This window comes from Microsporum canis, genomic scaffold, assembly GCF_000151145.1.
Source record: "Microsporum canis CBS 113480 supercont1.2 genomic scaffold, whole genome shotgun sequence".
In the NCBI taxonomy this organism is placed as follows: Eukaryota; Fungi; Ascomycota; class Eurotiomycetes; order Onygenales; family Arthrodermataceae; genus Microsporum; species Microsporum canis.
The window spans coordinates 1,104,675-1,124,273 of NW_003299168.1; the positions used below are offsets into that span (position 1 = coordinate 1,104,675).

General features: G+C 46.1%; 7 protein-coding genes across 7 annotated transcripts; 4 read left to right on the forward strand and 3 right to left on the reverse strand.

The window, feature by feature from the left end:
- Positions 1 to 881: 881 nt before the first annotated feature.
- On the forward strand, positions 882 to 4,512 carry MCYG_01857 (Ulp1 protease family protein; the record flags this gene model as incomplete). The annotated part of the gene is made up of 6 exons (XM_002848877.1): positions 882 to 1,051; positions 1,087 to 2,328; positions 2,388 to 2,717; positions 2,788 to 2,853; positions 2,904 to 3,221; positions 3,252 to 4,512. 6 exons carry the CDS (start codon positions 969 to 971, stop codon positions 4,510 to 4,512), a joined length of 3,300 nt encoding a protein of 1,099 aa, XP_002848923.1.
- Positions 4,513 to 4,976: 464 nt separating this feature from the next.
- On the forward strand, positions 4,977 to 5,901 carry MCYG_01858 (conserved hypothetical protein; the record flags this gene model as incomplete). Its single annotated transcript, XM_002848878.1, has 3 exons — positions 4,977 to 5,119; positions 5,233 to 5,306; positions 5,372 to 5,901. 3 exons carry the CDS (start codon positions 4,977 to 4,979, stop codon positions 5,899 to 5,901), a joined length of 747 nt encoding a protein of 248 aa, XP_002848924.1.
- Positions 5,902 to 6,301: 400 nt separating this feature from the next.
- On the reverse strand, positions 6,302 to 6,819 carry MCYG_01859 (uncharacterized protein; the record flags this gene model as incomplete). Its single annotated transcript, XM_002848879.1, has 3 exons — positions 6,302 to 6,548; positions 6,614 to 6,689; positions 6,771 to 6,819. The coding sequence occupies 3 exons, from the start codon at positions 6,817 to 6,819 to the stop codon at positions 6,302 to 6,304; spliced, it is 372 nt and encodes a 123-aa protein (XP_002848925.1).
- Positions 6,820 to 7,374: 555 nt separating this feature from the next.
- Positions 7,375 to 10,049, reverse strand: MCYG_01860 (uncharacterized protein; the record flags this gene model as incomplete). The annotated part of the gene is made up of 2 exons (XM_002848880.1): positions 7,375 to 9,744; positions 9,804 to 10,049. 2 exons carry the CDS (start codon positions 10,047 to 10,049, stop codon positions 7,375 to 7,377), a joined length of 2,616 nt encoding a protein of 871 aa, XP_002848926.1.
- A 413-nt stretch (positions 10,050 to 10,462) lies between these two features.
- On the reverse strand, positions 10,463 to 11,957 carry MCYG_01861 (kinase; the record flags this gene model as incomplete). Its single annotated transcript, XM_002848881.1, has 4 exons — positions 10,463 to 11,254; positions 11,315 to 11,597; positions 11,653 to 11,787; positions 11,833 to 11,957. 4 exons carry the CDS (start codon positions 11,955 to 11,957, stop codon positions 10,463 to 10,465), a joined length of 1,335 nt encoding a protein of 444 aa, XP_002848927.1.
- An 807-nt stretch (positions 11,958 to 12,764) lies between these two features.
- Positions 12,765 to 17,031, forward strand: MCYG_01862 (ubiquitin carboxyl-terminal hydrolase 5; the record flags this gene model as incomplete). The annotated part of the gene is made up of 13 exons (XM_002848882.1): positions 12,765 to 12,773; positions 12,870 to 13,002; positions 13,202 to 13,346; positions 13,416 to 13,573; positions 13,627 to 13,816; positions 13,868 to 13,976; positions 14,030 to 14,969; positions 15,033 to 15,640; positions 15,701 to 15,810; positions 15,867 to 16,287; positions 16,351 to 16,665; positions 16,724 to 16,853; positions 16,922 to 17,031. The coding sequence occupies 13 exons, from the start codon at positions 12,765 to 12,767 to the stop codon at positions 17,029 to 17,031; spliced, it is 3,378 nt and encodes a 1,125-aa protein (XP_002848928.1).
- Positions 17,032 to 17,778: 747 nt separating this feature from the next.
- On the forward strand, positions 17,779 to 18,733 carry MCYG_01863 (erp2,4; the record flags this gene model as incomplete). The annotated part of the gene is made up of 3 exons (XM_002848883.1): positions 17,779 to 17,931; positions 18,028 to 18,216; positions 18,341 to 18,733. 3 exons carry the CDS (start codon positions 17,779 to 17,781, stop codon positions 18,731 to 18,733), a joined length of 735 nt encoding a protein of 244 aa, XP_002848929.1.
- Between the last annotated feature and the right edge of the window lie 866 nt (positions 18,734 to 19,599).

Here is a 19,599-nt window from a genome sequence, read left to right on the forward strand (position 1 = left end):
CTATGTCTCGTCCATTGTTATCGTTTCTTTGCCTTTCCTTCTTCTGCTTCTGCTTCTTGTCTTGTTTTATCACGATTGATTGAGGCCTATTTCGGAGACAACATCGACATGTGACAACGCTTTCTTCTGGGTTCCTGGGTTCAATATTACAGCATCATGGTGTATTGTCTTTTTGCAGAAATGGTCAAGAAGATCAGCTGGTTTTATGGCGTATCATTCCAGTACTTCCTCGTAGCCATGCTCTATACACGCTCATAATACGTATAATTCCAATGCATGCTTGCGATCCTTCTATACCTCTTCATCTTCATCTTTCTTTCACATCCCCGTCGTCAATATATGGGTTAATCAAGCAAACAACCATTGTGGGCTTCTATTGGTGGCGGAAGTCCTATAAAACCTTAAAAAAACAGCCGTCGCGCTTTATCGATAATCATTTATGACCTACTCCTTCAACCTCCCGTAACCAAATTCATTGTACGAAATATCCCACTCACCACGTCTTTGTCGACAGCCAACTTTACCGCCAACTCACTCGGATGACAGTGCCAACAGCTTCCTGTTTTTAACTAATAAAAGTGAATGGTTGGGTGATGGTTGCGAGACAGAAGCTTCTTCGCTACACAGAGACGACCACTTTGGCTGATGATAAAAGCCTACACATATGCCTCGGAAGAAGGGAACCGTTGGTATAAGAGAGTGTCTGGAACCGTGTTGAAACCGTGGTACACTGTGAACTAGAAAGGGTTGGTTTATTTTCCTATCTATGGTCGCATGGGCCGCTTTACCTACAGTTGGACTCTTCGGACTATTCTAGCAGCAGGTTAACTAACTGTCTACCGTCTTTGGTTAGGATGCGAGCAGCGTTATCAAGTCATACCTCCATATTTGGACACAGGGAAAAATCTTTCGGGTAAATCGCAGCTGGTGTCCAACCTTTTTGAGTGGTTGGAATTGGAGGCTGATAGATGGGTGTGCTTAGCCGGAGACTGAGCAAGGATGAAAGAAATAGTTATAGGGATGAGCAGCGTCTGTTATTACCGGGTGGTCGGTATGTTTTACAAATATCTATCTATTTCGCGTTAGAGGAGACTCATTGATGCCTTTCCCCAGGCCCAAAAGGGACCGCGGCGCCGTTCCCGTTCTGCCAGGTTCATCCGCGAAGAGTTATGAGACATTTAAACCTATCAATACCATCGGTGTTAAGCCAGACACGCGGATAAACCGGGCCTCATCTATATCAGAACCTTCATTTACCACGCCGAAACCGCTGGGGTTGGATAAGTTTACAGTTATACCGGATTCAGATGATGAGGAAGCCACGCCGCCGCGGAAGCGTTTAAAACGAGAGAGCCCTGAAATTATTGACCTTGAGAGCAATGACCAGTCATCGATTGTTCCAACATCACCTAGTGCTGATATCTTGATTGAAGACTCTGTTCCACTAACTCCGGTCCCAGAAAAGAAAATCAAAACGCGACATACCTCAAAATATTGGCCTCTAGCAGAAAATGCTCTGAAGACACCATCTCCAGGGGCCCCTCGACGTAAGCTATGGTCTGGCCGCATGCGAGATGCCTTTTCTGACTCGGACACTGGGCAACCTGCAAACAAAGCAAAACCTGAGCAAAATCGGCCCATTGGTGTTGATCTCCAAAATAAACGTACTTCTAAAAAGGGCCATAGCATTTGGAGTGTGCCTGAAGTTGTGGTGAAGCCTCCAAATGCCGAAATAATATCCAAGTACCCAAAGGAAATCGACCGCAGTGTCAATCACAGATCCTTTGCAGGTAGTGACGGGGGCAGCTACGACTCAAGGGAAAGCCCAGATGAGCTTCAAGGAAACAAAACTATTTCTGATGCTTGGAAGGAACGACACGCCCTCAGAAGAAATGTTTCGCCAAGTAACATTCGTCACACCAGGTTCACCAACAAAGCCAGCCAGAAGACACTTTCTCGACATGAAGAGAAAAAGATAAAAAAGAAACAAGCACTAGTGACGTTTGATATTAGCATGTTCCGCTATCGAGATTTCCTTGCCAAGCCATTGTCCCGTCTAACCTACAATAAGGAGACTTCTGAGTTTTCGATTACTTCTGCGGGTGATGCTCTTTCATCTAAGACCAAGACCTTCAACTTTATGAAAGCTATCCGGATGCATTATGGGGAGAACGCTGACTGCGGCAAAGTCCGACTTATCTTTCCACAATCACAAGGTGTGAGCAGTGAATTCGCTGATATTGAGTTCTCCAGTGAGTCGGAGAAAGAGAAATTTTGGGATATTATCCATGCAGGAAGCCCATCTCTCAAGCGGCATAAAAAGAAAAAGTAGGCGTTACGCCTTTGTACTGTTATCACAAGTGATGTATATGCTAACTGTATATTAGGGAATGGATGGAGGAACTCTTCCTAGCGCCTCAGCGGTCAGCAAATACAGACAAGGCGGATACCCTAAAGCACCAGAAACCAAAGCCACTTGGTGCTACCAAGGAAGCGAATTTCCCGAGCGTTCAGCCAAAGCGAATGAAACTAAGTGCCAACCTTGGAAACGGAGACGAATCTATTTCAAGCCGCCCCTCTGAGAAGTTGAGTCATGCCCATCCCTCCCCAAGCCGGCCGGAATCGACTACGTCTATGCCTGTAAGAACGTACTGCATTTCGCCTATTGCACGTAAGACAAGATCTGCTTCTCGAAAACAGAACTTAGAAATCAGCAGGTATGTACAATGTCTTAGTAAATCTATACTTTTATAATAGACGCCTGATACTGATGATTATGTATTTTAGTAATGATGAGGAAGAGAAACCCATAAGTACGTCAATCTTTGATGTACCAGGGAAACAATGGCAGAAGTGGGTATTCCCCTCACATAAGATTGGAATTGGAACTGACCTGACATTAGCCCTCTTGTATACCCTGCGATTGGTAAGAAAAAGGCTGAGGTTGAAGCCCATGACTTAGACCGACTCAGGCCGCACGAATTCTTGAACGACAACCTTATTGGGTTGTATATTCGGTTTCTCGAACATCATTTGGAACGCCAACATCCAGACTTTGCGAAACGGGTTTATTTTTTCAACTCCTACTTCTTTGCAACATTGACGAATAACTCTAAAAACCAGAAAGGAATCAACTACCAGGGCGTTGAAAAATGGACAAGGTCCTTTAATATATTCGAATTTGACTACCTGGTTGTTCCTATTAATGAGAATGCCCATTGGTACGTGGCAATTATTTGCAATCTGCCAAGTTTGTTTTCATCAAAGGTGGATGATGGCCTATCTGGCTCAGAGAATGCCGGCCAGCAAGGAATTGATACCAGTGAAGCAAAGTTCATCGATATGCCATCCAACATTACGACCGGGGGCTCGAAACTTGAAATAGGTAAATCAGCTAGCTCAGACTCTGAAGCTGCTAATGAGGGCGAAATTCAAGAATCCTTCACATCGATGACCCTGGATGATATCGTTTCTGGAGAAGCTAAAGAGGCTGAAGCTGCTGCTGCCGAAGATTGGCCGGATGAGGATGAAAACCAGCCTTCACCTCCTATATACAGGAAAAGAGGAAGGTCTTTCTTGGACGAAGCAGCCAAGCATTTACAACCTTCGGATGTTACTCAGCCAGAACAACCATCCAAAACGTCTAAAGCAGCGAAGAAACGTGGCAAAAAGAACCGTGCCCCAGGAATTAGATACGACGCGAAGCAGCCAGCAATTATCGTCTTCGATTCATTGGATTGTCCACGGCGCCCTACAATTGGAATCCTTAGAGAGTATCTCGAGGAAGAAGCCCAAGCAAAACGATCTCTGACTATCGACTCTAAAGAAATAGTGGGAATGAATGCGAAGCAAATACCGCATCAACCGAACTTTTCCGACTGTGGGCTCTATCTGCTCGCCTATCTTGAGAAATTTGTGCAAAATCCAGACATCTTCGTTAAATCGGTACTTCGCAAGGAAATGAACCGAAACAAAGATTGGCCTGCAATGAAACCAGGCTTATTTCGGTCTCGATTTCGCAATTTTCTCTTGGATCTTTACGAGGAGCAGGAGGCATTGAAGAATGGAAAGTTGAAAGAAAATGAATCACTTATTGCTGATGCAAAATCCCTGAACATTCTCTTGGACAAGCTGCCAACCGAAGATGACCGCTTGACTGACGAGGATAAGAAGGGATCAGATACGTCTAAGGTTACCCCGGAGCCAAAACCTAGACGCGCCGTTTCTGAAATACGGGTGACTCCTACCCGCTCATCCCCTCGTCATAGCAGAAAGGGGCAAGATATTCCAAGATCCAGCTCTCCAAAGCTTCCGGGATCTATTATCATTCCTCCCACCCGCAGTTCTATGTTTTCGGGCTTTCAGGACGCTATCTCTAAACAGAATGAAGGCTCCGAGGAAGAAAGCATTCAAGTCCCTATGACGCCACCTCCTGCGAGCCCAAGTGTTGTCGTCTCCAGCCCATTCAGCCTTCGATCCACTCTAGCCAGCTCCAAACAGAATCAGACATAACCAACTCCATACGTTTCGCTAGCCCGACATATATCTCTTATGCATTACTTTATTATCGTGCCCTTCCTTAGATGCCACACTCCTCTTTCATTATGCTGTTCATCCATCTTTGTTTCTTTTCCTGGAAATTTGTTTCATTATTCCAAGAGTTGCATTTGAGGCGTTCATGTTTGTCCCGGGCCTGAGAGCATTTTCCCCTTCATGCGGGATGGAGGCGGTGTGAAGCAAAGATTTATTCTTTTAACGACAAGTCATGACTTCCAGTTCTTACATTTTATAATTCGAATACATTTTATTCTTGAGTCTTCCATAATACTACTCTCTATAAAAATGACGAGTCACGTGAGTATATATCGTCCGCTCAACCTTATCTGGCCTCATCTAAAAGAGCTGGAGAAGAAGCCATAGCTACGAAGCTATCCGCAGCGCAGCGGATGTAAGGACTGCCACATCCCACCGCCATAATGCATTCGGTTACTACTCGATTTCAGGGTGTCTTTGGATACCTGACTACAGTTGCGCTTGTGTTGGGTGCAGTTATTGCGGCTTCAGTTTTTCTCCATCCCGCGGATCCCACAACCAGCATAAAGCTCTCGAATGTACAAGTGTATGTTAATGCGCGCTCATGGACGCCCTGAAATTTATTATTCTATCTATGGATGTTTTGATTATCATATTATCCTGAAAACTAAGAAGCTAATGACGGTGATGATGCAACAGAGTTAAGGGACGACCTCACTACTACGCTTCGAGACGAGAGGAATACGCGCAAATCAAATTCGATTTGGAAGCCGGTACGATTCTTATCCTATGAAGGAATAAGCAGTTTAGACTTTCCAATTGACGCTTGCATTGTCAGATTTAACCTCCCTCTTCAACTTCAATACGAAGCAAGTCTTCGTCTACGTCCTGGCCGCATACCCATCTGCCTCCAACCAATCGGTAACCACTGAAGCAGTGATATGGGATAAAATTATTCCAGCTTCTGTATCACCGTACTCTCTAGCATCTCTAAAGTCTCAGTTCCTCCCAGACACAAAAGCCTCGAAAACCAAACGAAAGACCCCAAAGAACAAGAACAAGTTGAAAGAAAACGAGAATGATGTACCTGGCAAATTGAAGCTCCGAAATCAAAAACCAAAATATCAGATTACTGATATCTCGGGTTCTATAGCGGAGAGGGAGGGAGTGCAACTGATTGTTGGATGGAATGTTCAGCCCTGGATAGGCGCATTGCAGTGGAGTGAGAATACGAATATGAAGAAAAATGTTGGTGGCATTTTTGGAAGAATCTTCCTACTGAATGCCGGCCCTAAGGGTGCACTTAGCGGGAGAAGTGAGCCTTTTAATTTCCCGGCTTTGAAGAAGCCAAAGCCAGCTACCCCTTGAGGTTAGGCAGTGGGGGTTCAGTGCCTATCCACGGAATATACGGGATACATATAGGAAGGTGTTATAATAAGCAATTTAGCATATCCAATATACCCTCAACCTTTATAGTTCAAACCTCCCACAGCTTCGATTGAATGAAAGGTTGATACCCCGGGTAGATGTGGAATGGCTGTTAATGATATAACTGTCCATCTACTTCACCAAAGGTTTAAACTAGATATGTTTATAGCCATATTTCACACGATGAAATCCCTACAACTTTCTCAAGAGCGTATGTATTATAGGGTTATTGATAGAGACAAGGCGAGGTCGACACCAAAAATCACAGGGGGAAAAGCAAAGGCTATTCCCAACCAAGAATAGGCTACATATTACGGACTTAAGCCACTATTCACGGCCTTCATCGTACAGGCTGATATCCACCATTACCACCAGCCGGAGGCACAGGAGCATTTGTTCCGTATCCCTGAGTAGACGGTGCATGCTGCTCGGGATAGTAGTAAACCGGCCTTTCGCCGCCATTCAGAATCCTCTTCGAGAAGATTCCAGGCGGTGACCTAGCTCTCATCCTGCCTTCTCGGCCTCTTGACTTGGCTTCATAGTAGACCCATAGGGTATAAAAGGCGTGGATATGGCCTGGGAAATATCTATTCAAGACACAAGAAGAGTTAGAAAGTATTCCTCCAGCACCTCTGAGAAAGGGTCAACTTACCCCAGTATAGTTAGGAAGATGTTGATCAAGAGGTCAGCAGAACATCCGCTGATGAAGAAGACTCCGGCTGGCGGCACTATAGAGTAATTTATCAGACGTTGGCACTTTTGTATCTACTGAGGGTAAAGCCCCAGCAGTGTATGATGGTCCAGCTTACAAAGAAGAGTCACTAGGATGAGGATTACAGCAGCACAAGTATCGGCCATGTTTGCAGTGGTCTAAACGAGAGAGAGCGTAGATTTGGTCGTTGGCTGTCTCTTATCAGCCTCGTGTTTTGAGTGTAATCAGCCAACGAAGAAGCTTATAAAATCTGATCTATATTGCCTTGTATAACATGACGAGAACAGAATCCCTTGAGACTTGTTTATATTCCGTAGTCAATTACCCAGTAATATATATTTTGGCAGCCGCTACTCGGATCAAAAGTTCTATCGAAAACGTCATAGGCTAGTTAAGTTACATAAGTAAAAACCTAGTTACGTAATGATGTCAACGCTTATCAGTCGCTTCCTTGCACAAAACTTGTGTACAAAAGCCCAACCAGCAATAGCAGCTATTGAATAGCAGCCATTAAATAGTAGCCATTCCTAGCAGGGGAAGGTGGTTGACGACAAGCGTGGGCCTATACACGCATGAGCCTCAGCAAAGCAATAAATGCCGCTGGATGTTTAGCTGCTCCCCTTAAGTATCCCTATCCCGTAGCTCCAAGAACACTATGTGCTCTGGGCTCTCTAAAGAAGGGAACTTGCCCGTATTTATTCTTATGTTGCCGGAGCTGACAATGGCATCCCGATGTCCGCAGTCATACGTTCCATGATTTCACGAAACGGTTCCATATCCATGGGCGGTCGATCACTGATTTGAATACAAGAAGGCACTTCCAATATCCAGCTGTCCTGGTCGTCAAGGCGATCAGCAATGTTTTTTGGGGTAGGACAGATAAAGTAAGTCCCCATCAAGCTGCTCTGCTCTGAATCAACATCATTTGAAAGTGTTGTTGATTCCTGACTCTGGTGTGGCGGTGTTGATAAGCCGCCCTGGATGCCCGCTCGATTAGGCATTGTCGTCTCCGATGGGGGGTGCGATGTATCGCGCTGCAATGTAATATCATGGTTCTGATATTCAAGGGGTTGTGGTGACTCGGGTGGTGTGTTTATTATGTTTGAATTTGTTGGAGAACTCTCTCCATCAGACTGCGTTTCCACTGGCTGAACGCTATCATCATGGGGTTTCCATATTCTATGGTGCGGTATACTAGTCTTATTCCCTTCATCCGGCGGTGACGATGGGTCTTTCACCTGCGGGCTACGAGGCCCATGCCTCAGCATGTTCAGGATCCCCTGACACTGTTCTCTGCCCTGAGCTGCTGCTTCAACATCAGAATTAGTTAGAAAGCAGCTAGCACCGACGCTCTCAATGGGCGGAGCGTCGGTATACCCGTGTTTATCATTATCAGAGCTAGAGGTTGGTGTTAGGTCCCTATGGCTAGAAGACGTGGAGGTCGAGAGCTGGGAGTGCTGTGGCTGCGAGTCAGCGCTATCGGCACTATAAGCGTTATCTTTGTGTATTGGAAGGATCGACCGCTGGGAATGTACAGAAGGATTCGACCTTGTGATCAAACCTCCAGACATCGAGGTCGAGGAGTCTGTTCCCTCAGCTCTATGCCGACGACATGAAGGCCAAGAGGAAGATGAATCTTGTCTTGGTATTGGGACCCGTGGAGGAAGGATCCTCCTTCTAAAAAGGGGGGACGGGTCCGCAGCCTCTTTCGCCCTTTTGCGTCTTGCAGCTATTATGTCTGGCCATGGAGGCATAGGGGTATTTAATACCAATTTACATGCCTCCTCGTGGCCTAGACGGAGGAGAAGCTTGGTCCCTCCAAAGATTCGACATGGGTCATCATAGTCCATAGGCTCGCTGGGAGGTAGCCGAGGACACTTCTCTTCATCTGGCTTCTCAGTATGTTTAACGAATTCCCCATTTCTAGAGTCTCCTGGACCTTGTTTTGGGGCGACCGAAAAGTGTGGAAGAAACATGCGGCCACCTGATCTGCCACTTATAAATAGTTCCATTTCATGTGGTAAGCGAGATATAACTTCCGGTGAGTCTCTTCTCAACACGTCGACGGTGATCCTCGCTCTGACAGCCTGTTCAAACCGTATGTTGGATCCAAAGTATATGGTGGCATTCCCACAAACCGTAATGAGAACCGAATAAGAATATACACCAGGGTTATTGCAGGTGATTGTCAGGTCATCGAAAAATTGGCGGGTACGACGATCAGAGAAAAAGGGCATAATGCCGAAGAAGCGTTGATTAGTTGGGTCCCAGGTAAGCCATCTTGAAGAGGTACTGAATTTCACAGACATGACCGTACCACCAATAGGTGCACAGTTATACTGCGGAATCAAGTTGAACTCGTGCCCCTCTACACATTTCCAGTCCGTTCCATCGAAGGATAAGTAGTGAGGTTCCCATCGTATATCAACAGTTGAGCCTGGAGACTTATATCCCATATTCCTCATTCCATATGGTAAGACCTTTACTCCCATAAGTAACTCATTAACAGCACATTCGCCTCCGGTGAAGCAATCATGGAGGCAAATAAACTGAACAGCCCATTTCTGAAGATCACCCAAGGACTCGAATAAACCTCTATAGCCTGGTTGCGACTTAACAATCTTCACCAATCTCTCTGCCAAGTCGACTGTGTTAAAGGGTAGGCGCCGGAAAACCGGCCAGTCCTTGCCCCGTAACCCATGCTCGATATCTACGACATAGCCTTCGATGAAGTCAAGTTTACTAGATGTGAAAGCAGCCAGCGTGGCCCGGAAGGCCATCTCCCAGATGATCAGTTCGTTTGCTTCGGCCATAGACAGCCCTTTCCATGTCTTGGTTATGTCAAGGTGTCTAATTTCAGGCCCTTTGGGGAGGCCCTTTGGTCTTGGGGGATGAGGAAAGTGGTTTTCCGACCACCCTTTGTGGGTATGTTTTATTGGTATGAGCACGTCTGTTGTTTGTCTCCATGTAGGGAAGCACTCCACGTTTGTGGATATGGTAAATGCGTTGGTCATGGAATCGCATCCCTTTGTTGCAGTAAAGCCTTCGCCTTTTGAGACAAAACAGTTTATCTAGAGCAATGATCAGTAAGATGGATCCATTTTTCTTGTAGTAGAACGAAAGTACGAACATATTGGTCATCCTTAAGATCCTGGGTGGTGCTGGACTTCAGTGCATTCCGCAGGTCAATGTGTTCGTGCCTGAAGCTCTCAGGAGCTGCTTTCCTGTGAGCTGTAAAAGCCTCGTCTGGATATTTGACACTGTCAATTATCGTGTAGTCGGGGCCAGGAGGAGCCGGGGCGCACCGGGAGCCTTCCTCTACAGGCGGTGGAATGTCCGTGATGTTGTCGCCCGCAGTCTGGAGCAGAGACGACATTTCTTTACAGACCAACAGCAGCTGGTGGATGAAGTTCTGATATTCCAACACAAGCAAGATGGTAGAAGTGAGAGAAAATATTAAGTAGAGTTATATAATCGTTATAGTGTATTGACACAACAACGGATATTTCGGTCTCTCGCAAGGGATAGTATAGGAGATATATAGAAATATCCAAAGGTAAGGAATGATACTTGCAGGGATCCTGATATGACAAAAAGAGAAAGGCAAGAATCCCGGGAAGGAGGAGAGGAGAGAAGAAAGTAGGAAGAAGGCACGGATGTGTTCGGGGTATTTATATGCGTCATATGTTTGTACCGTGGTTCATATTATTGACCAGACCATGGGACCAAACCGGCAGATTGAAGATGGTGGCGAAATACGTCTTTTTCAATGCGATGGAGGACGAAGGGTTATACGGCATCTATGGCCGCTCTCTTGGATACTTGCTCGTTCTGGTTTCCAAGTCTAGAAATCTGCAGGAACGCATCGACACCGTAGCCCTCGAGGCTATGGAGTTCCAGCGTCCCCGCCCAATACTCTGCATAGACACGGCTCATCGGTAGCCCCATTCCAAGCCTCAGATTAGGCGGACGCGAACTAAGTGAGTCGAGGGAATTCTCCTTTACTCCTCTGGACACCTTAGACGAGCCCTGATGCGAAACGTTTAGTTCCTGCATCGTTGCAGCCATGGCATGAATTTGACCCAGGTTTTGGAGGCGGGTTTTTGTACGAGGTCCCTTGCAGAATGACCACAGATATGGGAGGATATCGCGAGGAATGCCACCGCCCTGATCTGAGACTCGGATAATGACATGCTGTGGAGCTTCACAAATAAGCACCTCTATCGGAGGAGGGGTGCCATCGCAGTCCTTGTATTTCTCAATGACTGCCTGCATGGAATTTCGTAATAGCTCTCCAACGATATACTCCAGATGGCTGAGTATGTAAGGAAATGTAGCACCTAGATGGCCCTGGATGGATATTTGTGGAATTCTTGCGTCCGGGCCGAGGGTTTGTCGTAGTAGATGACGAGCTAGCTTGCCGCATCGCTCTACGACGTCCTTTGCGTTACATTTAAGAAAGACCTCACCTACAAAATCCGCACTCATGTCCCGATCAGTTGAATCGGGGAAGTGCCATGGCGAGTTGAATGTTTCTGTCAGGGCGAGATGCTGCTCTGCTATCACTCGTCGCGAGATTCTCTACAAAACTAGGGTTAGCACCGGTCGTTTCAAGCCTGTACATCTTTGAAATATTCATACCGCCCGCAAAAGTGTGTTCATAAACCGGTCCATGACTTCAGGTTTGACCAGGCCCTGGCACTCCAAAACCCCCATAGCCAGGTTGGGAATGACGGTAAGATGCTCTTTGAGAGCATGACGTAGGATATCACAGTATCTATCATTGTCTTCTATCGTTTTGATCTCGGGCACTGTCCGGAAGCGCTCAAAGGCCTTGTAGTATAGCTCGTAGACGTAGGAGAGATGCGGATTCGTTACAACGACATACGGTAACTTCTGCATATCGCGTAGACGATGAGCAATCCTATATCTATACATCAGTATCTAATATAATGTGTAGGTATATGCATGCGCTCTACCTGGTGGGGAGCTCTGTCCGGACGTAGTTTGCAGAACTGATCAGCCTGTTCTCGGTGAGCGTACGGCCAAAGAAGGTCAACTGGCGCAGGCTGATGGGCCGGACATCTCTCTCAACCCAACTTGTCGCCATAAGACTTGTCAGTCATTGTGTATATAAACATTCAAAGTCACCGACTTACTCATCGAGAACAGATCCTGGCCGCCACGGAGGAGGCCTCTGGCTCTCTACAGACAGATATCGGACCCGCTGGCAGCATCTCAGACGACTGCTCTGCCGGCACCGATTTGACTGGCTTAGAAGCATGCCGGCGGTGCCATTCATTCACGGGTGGAGCGCAGGCCTTGCGGGAAGTGACTGGGCCAGGCTGGAGGATGGGGTACCGCAACGGGCTTTACAATTCATGATTCACAGTCGAGTCATGTTCGTCGAGGTTCCAGCATAGGCAGCAGAAGTCTGTAGAAGTAAAAAGTGGTGAAAGTTGGGAGGTTTGTCCAAATCATCGAAGTTCCTCGTTTTCTTCTTCTCTTTGCCGGTGTCGGAGGCTGAAACTCCTCGGCTTTTACACTTGAACATACCACTCGCAGGGGTATATCAACATCTACAGGCTGTCTTTATGCATGAATACATGTGTAAATAGGGTGAGAAGTTGCTAGAGACGCCCTGGGTCTACTTTACTATGCGTATGATGAAGTACGAACGGTAGCCTGCATGAAATGGATAATAAACGGCAGGTTATATGCACCAAACGGCTTCTCTCACAATCTAAATAAAGAATATGCAGAAATAAAGAAGAAACATGCATGTTAATGTCATTGTTCGCAGTTAAAGAAGCTGAACTTGCTCTCCTTTTTTGTTTGTTTTAAAAGCAGCGACTTTTCTTCAACTTTCATCATCGACAAAAAAGAAACTTAACCAAAAAAAAAAAACATTCCAACTTCACTTAAAGAGAACAAAACTTCACGCAACACCTTTGACTAGAGGAGCTTTTCTACTTTAGATAGTATACAGCCACCCTACTTCTTGTCTTCTTATTCTCTCTGTCTTGCCTTGGAGCACCAGTCAGCCACGATAAGAGCTTTCTTGCATTACTAGTTATCTTATATTGAGCTCATGGACCATGTAGGTGTCTCCCTCTTCTCCCCTCAACGGTCCGGCTATGATGATGTCCGCCGGAAGCAAGGAACCCAGGCTGATTACGGTGCCTTGATGCTGTAGGTTAATGATGCTGATGCAATGGTCGACGACTATGAGCAGTTCGAGAACAATGACCGGACAGACGTGGTCGTCGTTTCGCCCGCCGGCTCAACCTCGAACGATGTAGATATGGAACCACTTCTCGCCAACGACTGTATGTCCCCCTTCCGGCTGCTATTATACCGGTCTCTGAGGCCGTTCGCGTGCCTCTGCTTGTTCCTCTGAGCTCCGCCGCACTCCCAGCCCCTCCCCCTCATCCCCGTTTGACAGAATCCAACAGTATACTTCCCGACGCCAAGAGCGAGGTCGTTTGCAGCATGAACCCCAAGACTAACCTGTTTGCATGTTCACAGACGAGGCGATGATGGCAAAGGCCCTTCCAGCCGACCCGGATCTAGAAGTCGAGGCGGAGTCATATCACACATGGCATATCAAGAACTGGACGAAGCTGCCGCGGAGAGAACATGGACCCAAGTTTGAATGTGCCGGAGCACCATGGTATACACAACCCTGATAACCGAGATGATGAGAGAAGAATAAGAAGAAACGTCTCTAACTGGTGGTTAGGAGAATATTATTTTTCCCCTATGGTAACCAGGTAGAGTATGCGTCGTTCTACTTGGAACATGGCTGGGAGGATAATGCGCCGGAGGACTGGTATGCTTGCGTACAGTTTGCCTTGGTTCTATGGAACCCAAACCACCCAGACATATATATATCAAACAGTATGACCTCCCCCCCGGAACCTAAATCATTCGTCGGGCTAACTCGACCATAGGAGCGTCTCACAGATTTAATGCGGAAGAGTCGGACTGGGGCTTCACGCGATTCGCTGAACTACGGAGACTGTTTCAACACATCCACGATGATAGAGGCGTGCCGCTCGTGGAGAACCAGGAAGCCTGCCTCACGGCTTATGTGCGGGTGGTGAAGGATCCGACAGGTGTCCTATGGCATAGCTTCCAAAAGTATGCTTCCCTTCCCACGGAAGTGAAGACATAAGAACTAACAGACCTCAGCTATAATTCCAAGAAAGAGACTGGCATGGTCGGCCTTAGAAACCAGGGTGCAACCTGCTACCTTAACTCCCTCCTCCAGTCCTTGTTTTTTACCAATGCATTCCGAAAGGTACGCCGAAGCCAACTCCATATACGCTCTATCGTTGCTAAAATGACGAACAGGCCGTATACCAAATCCCTACGGAAGATGAAGCAAGCAAAAAGAACAGTGCCTGGACTCTGCAGCGCTTATTCTATTCACTCCAAACATGCGACACTCCCGTTTCAACATCCGAACTCACAGAGTCCTTTGGATGGAAATCGAGAGTCATCTTTGAACAGCAGGACGTCCAGGAGCTCTCTCGTTTGTTGATGGAAAAATTAGAGGCGCAAATGAAAGGCACACCTGCAGAATTAGCGCTCCCAAACCTTTTCGTGGGAAAGACAAAAACATATATATCTTGCATTAACGTCGACTATGAATCGTCCCGGATAGAAGACTTCTGGGACATCCAGTTAAGCGTTAAAGGGAACAAGACTCTGGACGATAGTTTTAAGTCTTACATCAACGTTGAGATTATGGACGGTGAGAATAAATATGATGCTGGAGCTCCTCACGGGTTACAGGATGCCAGAAAAGGCGTCATATTCGAAAGCTTCCCCCCTGTCTTGCATCTCCACCTGCAACGATACGAATATGATTTTAACCGGGATGCAATGATGAAAATCAATGATCGACATGAATTTCCTGAAGAGTTTGATGCTGCTCCCTACCTCTCTGCGGATGCGGACATGTCTGAGCCTTGGGAATATAAGCTCTTTGGCGTGCTTGTGCATAGCGGTGATCTCAATGCTGGTCATTATTATGCCTTCTTACGCCCAACCAAGGACGGCCATTTCTATAAATTCGACGATGACAAGGTGATTAGGGCAACCGCCAAAGAAACACTAGAAGAGAATTTTGGAGGAGAGTATGCGAATGGAGCCGGGATGCGCCAACCTTATACTAGGAATTACTCGACAAAACGTTCCATGAACGCGTACATGTTGGTCTACATACGAAAATCGAAAATCAACGACGTGCTCATTAGTGTTGGCAATGATGATGTACCCTTCCATGTTGGTAAGTCACCGGTATCCCCTTTACAGTTTTGTTCATGGAAAGATCAGCTAACTAGTAATACAGCAAAACAAGTTGACGAAGAACGTGCCGAGACCATCAGAAAGAAAAAGGAGCGAGAAGAACAGCATCTCTACATGAACATTGCTGTTGTGTCTGATGAAACGTTTAGACAGCACCATAGCTTCGATCTGATGAGCACTGATCTAGATTCTGGAGATCCGGCCCTCCCCACTACCTACCGGGTCCGCCGTACCATGAAAGTTGGCGAGTTCACCAAACTAGTGGCCGAAGATAAGGGCCTGGATCCAGAGCGAGTTCGTCTATGGGCTATGGTTAATCGCCAAAATAAGACAGTTCGCCCCGATCAGCCTTTACGGGATCCAGAAGACACTGTTGAATCTGCTGCTTTCAAGCAATCTTCAAGAGGTCCTCCTTTTAAGGTGTATATTGAAGTCAGAGAACCTGGAGAAGATGGCAAGGTGGTTTGGCCTGAAACTCAAGGATCGAATGCATCGGTACTCGTCATACTAAAACATTTCGATGCTGCAACCCAAACGCTGTCTGGCGTCGGTCACGTATTTGTCAAGAAGCAATCTAAGGTATCAGAACTGGCTGGCCCAATACTTCAAATGATGAAATGGCCGACCGGTACATTGCTCTCGTTATATGAGGTATGTGTCTTTCCTACATAATATATGACGCATAATCATATCTAACTGCATGCACTTTAGGAAATCAAACCGTCGATGATTGACCAGCTAAAGCCTAAACAGACATTCCAGGCTTCAGAAATCCAAGATGGGGACATAATATGTTTCCAACGAACACAGAGTGACGTAGAGTAAGAATTTTCAATTTTACTATAGCTCATCGCCGCTGCTGACCTTGATACAATAGGCTGGGACCTAACGTCCTCTACAAGGACGCAACAAAATACTACGACTACCTCCTAAACCGCGTGATGATCAAATTTGCACCAATCAAGGCTGAATCCGATGATTCCACTTTTACTCTTGCCCTCAGCCGCAAGATGAATTACGAACAGTTCTCTACCAAAGTTGGCGAATACTTAAAAGTTGACCCGACACACCTCCGCTTCGCGCCCGTTGCCACTAATACCGGGAACCCCAGGCCGTTTATTCGACGGAATGTCGCCCAGACTCTTGCTCAAATCCTCCACACTCAGTATTCTGCTTATGGAAACTCAGGGCAGAGAAATGATGCATTATATTATGAAATTTTAGAGACCAGCTTGAGCGAATATGAAACTAAAAAGTTGCTAAAAATCAGCTGGCTTCCCGAGGGGATTGTCAAAGAGGTTTGTCATTTAGTCAATTCTGCTTTCACTATTTCATATGCTGATATTTTTTTTAAACCACAGCAACCATATGAACTTCTTGTACCCAAGCAGGGAAATGTCGCTGATATTCTGCAAGGGCTGCAACAAAAAGCTGGTCTAGATAACGAAACCATGCACAATGTGCGTGTCTTTGAGGCTCATTACAGCAAAATGCAGAAAGAATTAACGGACAAGTTTGCCGTTGCTGGAATCATGGACACTATCTCACTATATGCCGAGCCGATCCCGGAGGATGAACGGAATATGAAAGAGTGCGATTTCAGGATAAATGCATTCAACTTTGATAAGGAGCCTAACAAAGAACATGGCATACCTTTCAAGTTCGTGGTCAAACCAGTATGTCCCCCCTTTAAAAGACCATCTGTGTTCTTTATGTCGACTAACATATTTGTAGGGAGAAAAATTCAGTGATACCAAGCAACGTCTGTCTAAAAGAACAGGCATCAGAGGCAAACAGTTTGAAAAGATCAAGTTTGCAGTTGTATCTCGTGCAATGTACTCAAATCCAAAATATCTGGAAGATGGTACGCACCGCACCCTCGACAGACACCCCCTTTCGACAAAATAGAAGCTAACCTCATAAACTATCTAGATGACATTCTTGCCGAACTCGTTGGCGATTCCGATAGCCAACTTGGTCTGAACCATGTAAATAAAAATCGCAATTTTTTCTCCAAGAGCGACAATATCTTCATTCGATAGATACCCCTGGAGCCTTTATGCTTTATCAAGTGGCGCAACAGTCGATTCTATGCTGGATGAAAAACATGAACCCTTTTTAATTGCCAACACCTCATACCTTTCACGACAACCATGATATCTTCAGCACTAATAAATGATGATGACTTTCGTGATGCAAATATGAGGCAGGTAGAAAATACACCTGGGAAGGAGGAAACAGTTCCTCTTACGATTTCAGGATTGAATATTTCACTTTTCTTTGCCCTTTTCTCCCATGTCATTTGGCTCTCGGCCATTTATTGCTTTCACCTCTTTCTCTTTTACCGTTTAACTGCTGTTGTCCGCTTTTATATTTATTATTCATTGATTTGCTTTTAAATGGGCGGCGTTATACTGGCGGCGATTGATGCTTCTTTTGACTTCGGGTTTTCAACCCAAATAGTATAGTAAGGGGCCAGTTGTAAGCTATTCGGAAAGACCGAGTGTCTCTAGCTAGATTATTCCCTTTCTACAAGATACTCCGTGAATTAATACTAGAGCGCGATGCCCATGCCTTTCTCTCTTCTCCCCTTTTTTCTCTTACTTCCTGGTCGATAGTGCAAACAGTGCAAACAAGGCACTTGGGAAAAAAGTGTCAACATCACCAGCTTTCTTGACGCAGCGCATTTTCACCCTTGGAACGTCGAATAATTACAACCAGACGTCGACAACGGTTCGCTCTCCAGGAGTCCACGGTATTACTCTCGCCTTTCCAGGTTGCAAGGCATCATGCGGTTCCAATCCATTGCCGTATGGCTCTTTGCCTGCGCAGTTTCATCAGTATACGGTACCGCTTTGACCTACAAACTCGATGCTGCTGAGAAAGCTTGCTTTTACTCCTGGATTGATAAACCACCGGCGAAAATCGCCTTTTACTTCGCTGTATGTTTGACCTTCCTCGTGAGGGGCTGTCAGGGCGGGCAGGCTTGGGATATGTTGAATCTGGTTGCTGATTCGTGGCCGTTTGTGGCCATCTAGGTGCAATCTGGTGGCTCGTTCGATATCGATTTCTCCGTGTATGGTCCAGGTGAGAAGCTGGTTATGGATGGAACGAAGGAGAGGCAGGGTGATTTCGTGTTTACCGCCCAGTCTGTGGGAGAATACCGTTTCTGCTTCAATAACGAGATGTCCACTTTTGCGGAGAAGACCGTGGACTTTGAGATTGCTGTGAGTCCATTACCGCCCTTTACCTCTCCTCTTTTTCTTGAACCTTTCCGTTGCAAGTGGAAAGGCCGTGGGGCCTGAGTAAGTGTTTCGCGTCCGGTACAATGCTAATTAGCCTACCTTATAGGTTGAGAACGAGGAACGAACTCAGCTCCCATCGAAGCCTGGCACTCCCCCTGAGCAAGCCTCCGCCGTTGAAGAGACGATTTTCAGACTGGGTGGCCAACTGTCTACCATCAGCCGAAACCAGAAGTACTTCCGAACACGAGAGAATAGGAATTTCAGCACCGTGCGGAGCACTGAAAAGAGAATATTCAACTTCAGCATTATTGAAAGTTTGATGATGATTTCAATGGCTGGCCTTCAGGTGTTTATTGTCAGGTTCTTTTTCCAGGGTGCCAGGAAAGGTATAGATGAACCGACGGAGCCAGCACCGGGCATCTTAAGATCGTCCATGCAGCTCACCCCTTCCCTCTCCCTGCTCCTGCATTGCCTTATCGGGCTGCGAGCATCATGCTAACTATTATGTTCATTAGGCTACGTATAATCGAGTTAACGACGACGATTCTTTTATGGTTGATTGTGTTTTCTTTAATATGTGATCCTTGTTCTCTACGACATTTTCTAGGTTCTTAGATACCGATGACCATATGAGCATCCAATCTTTTTTAAAAACAAAATTTACTAGTTTACAACAATGATTCAACAGTCAAAAGACCAATATTATGTCATCAGGTTGTGTTCTGACAAATTTCGAACCCTCGGGCATCTGACGTCTCAGAACTAGCCTACCCCTGTTGTGTGTTACCTATAGCTTGGATCCTAATGACGACATCTTGCAGCTGTTGAATGGGAGTCAACGGAGAACTTCCTCTCGGTAACCACAAACACTACATACATAGTACCCAGCCTGGATATATACTATGCACGCATATATTCACTTGATATTGTCAATATATTTCATTCCCCACGTGGCAGCTCAAGCCAGGCACGTCATATCCTCTTCAATTGCTGGCTTGACAATGATGATTTCCGTACTAAAGTCCGTCACTTCACAGGTTTTTTTTAGCCACAGTTAATAGTGCTAAGGGAGAGCAGATCATGCATGGAAGCAAAAAAGTTGGCCAAAAAAAACCCACTGGGTGGCCCGACGTTGTACCGACCTTTTCCCGAAAACCCCCGGCATCGTTCGGTTTCGAGACAAGAACAAGATGTAATAACTTCATTCTGTCCTTACACTTCGTACTCAGTCTTCATCCTAGACATTCTCTTCGATGGCTCCGATCGAACCGGAGCAGAAAAGGGCGCATCTGTGGCTTTTGTACCAAGCGTACTCCGTACACCAATACCGTATGTGCTTACAAGGTCGCCACTTGACCGGGAGCC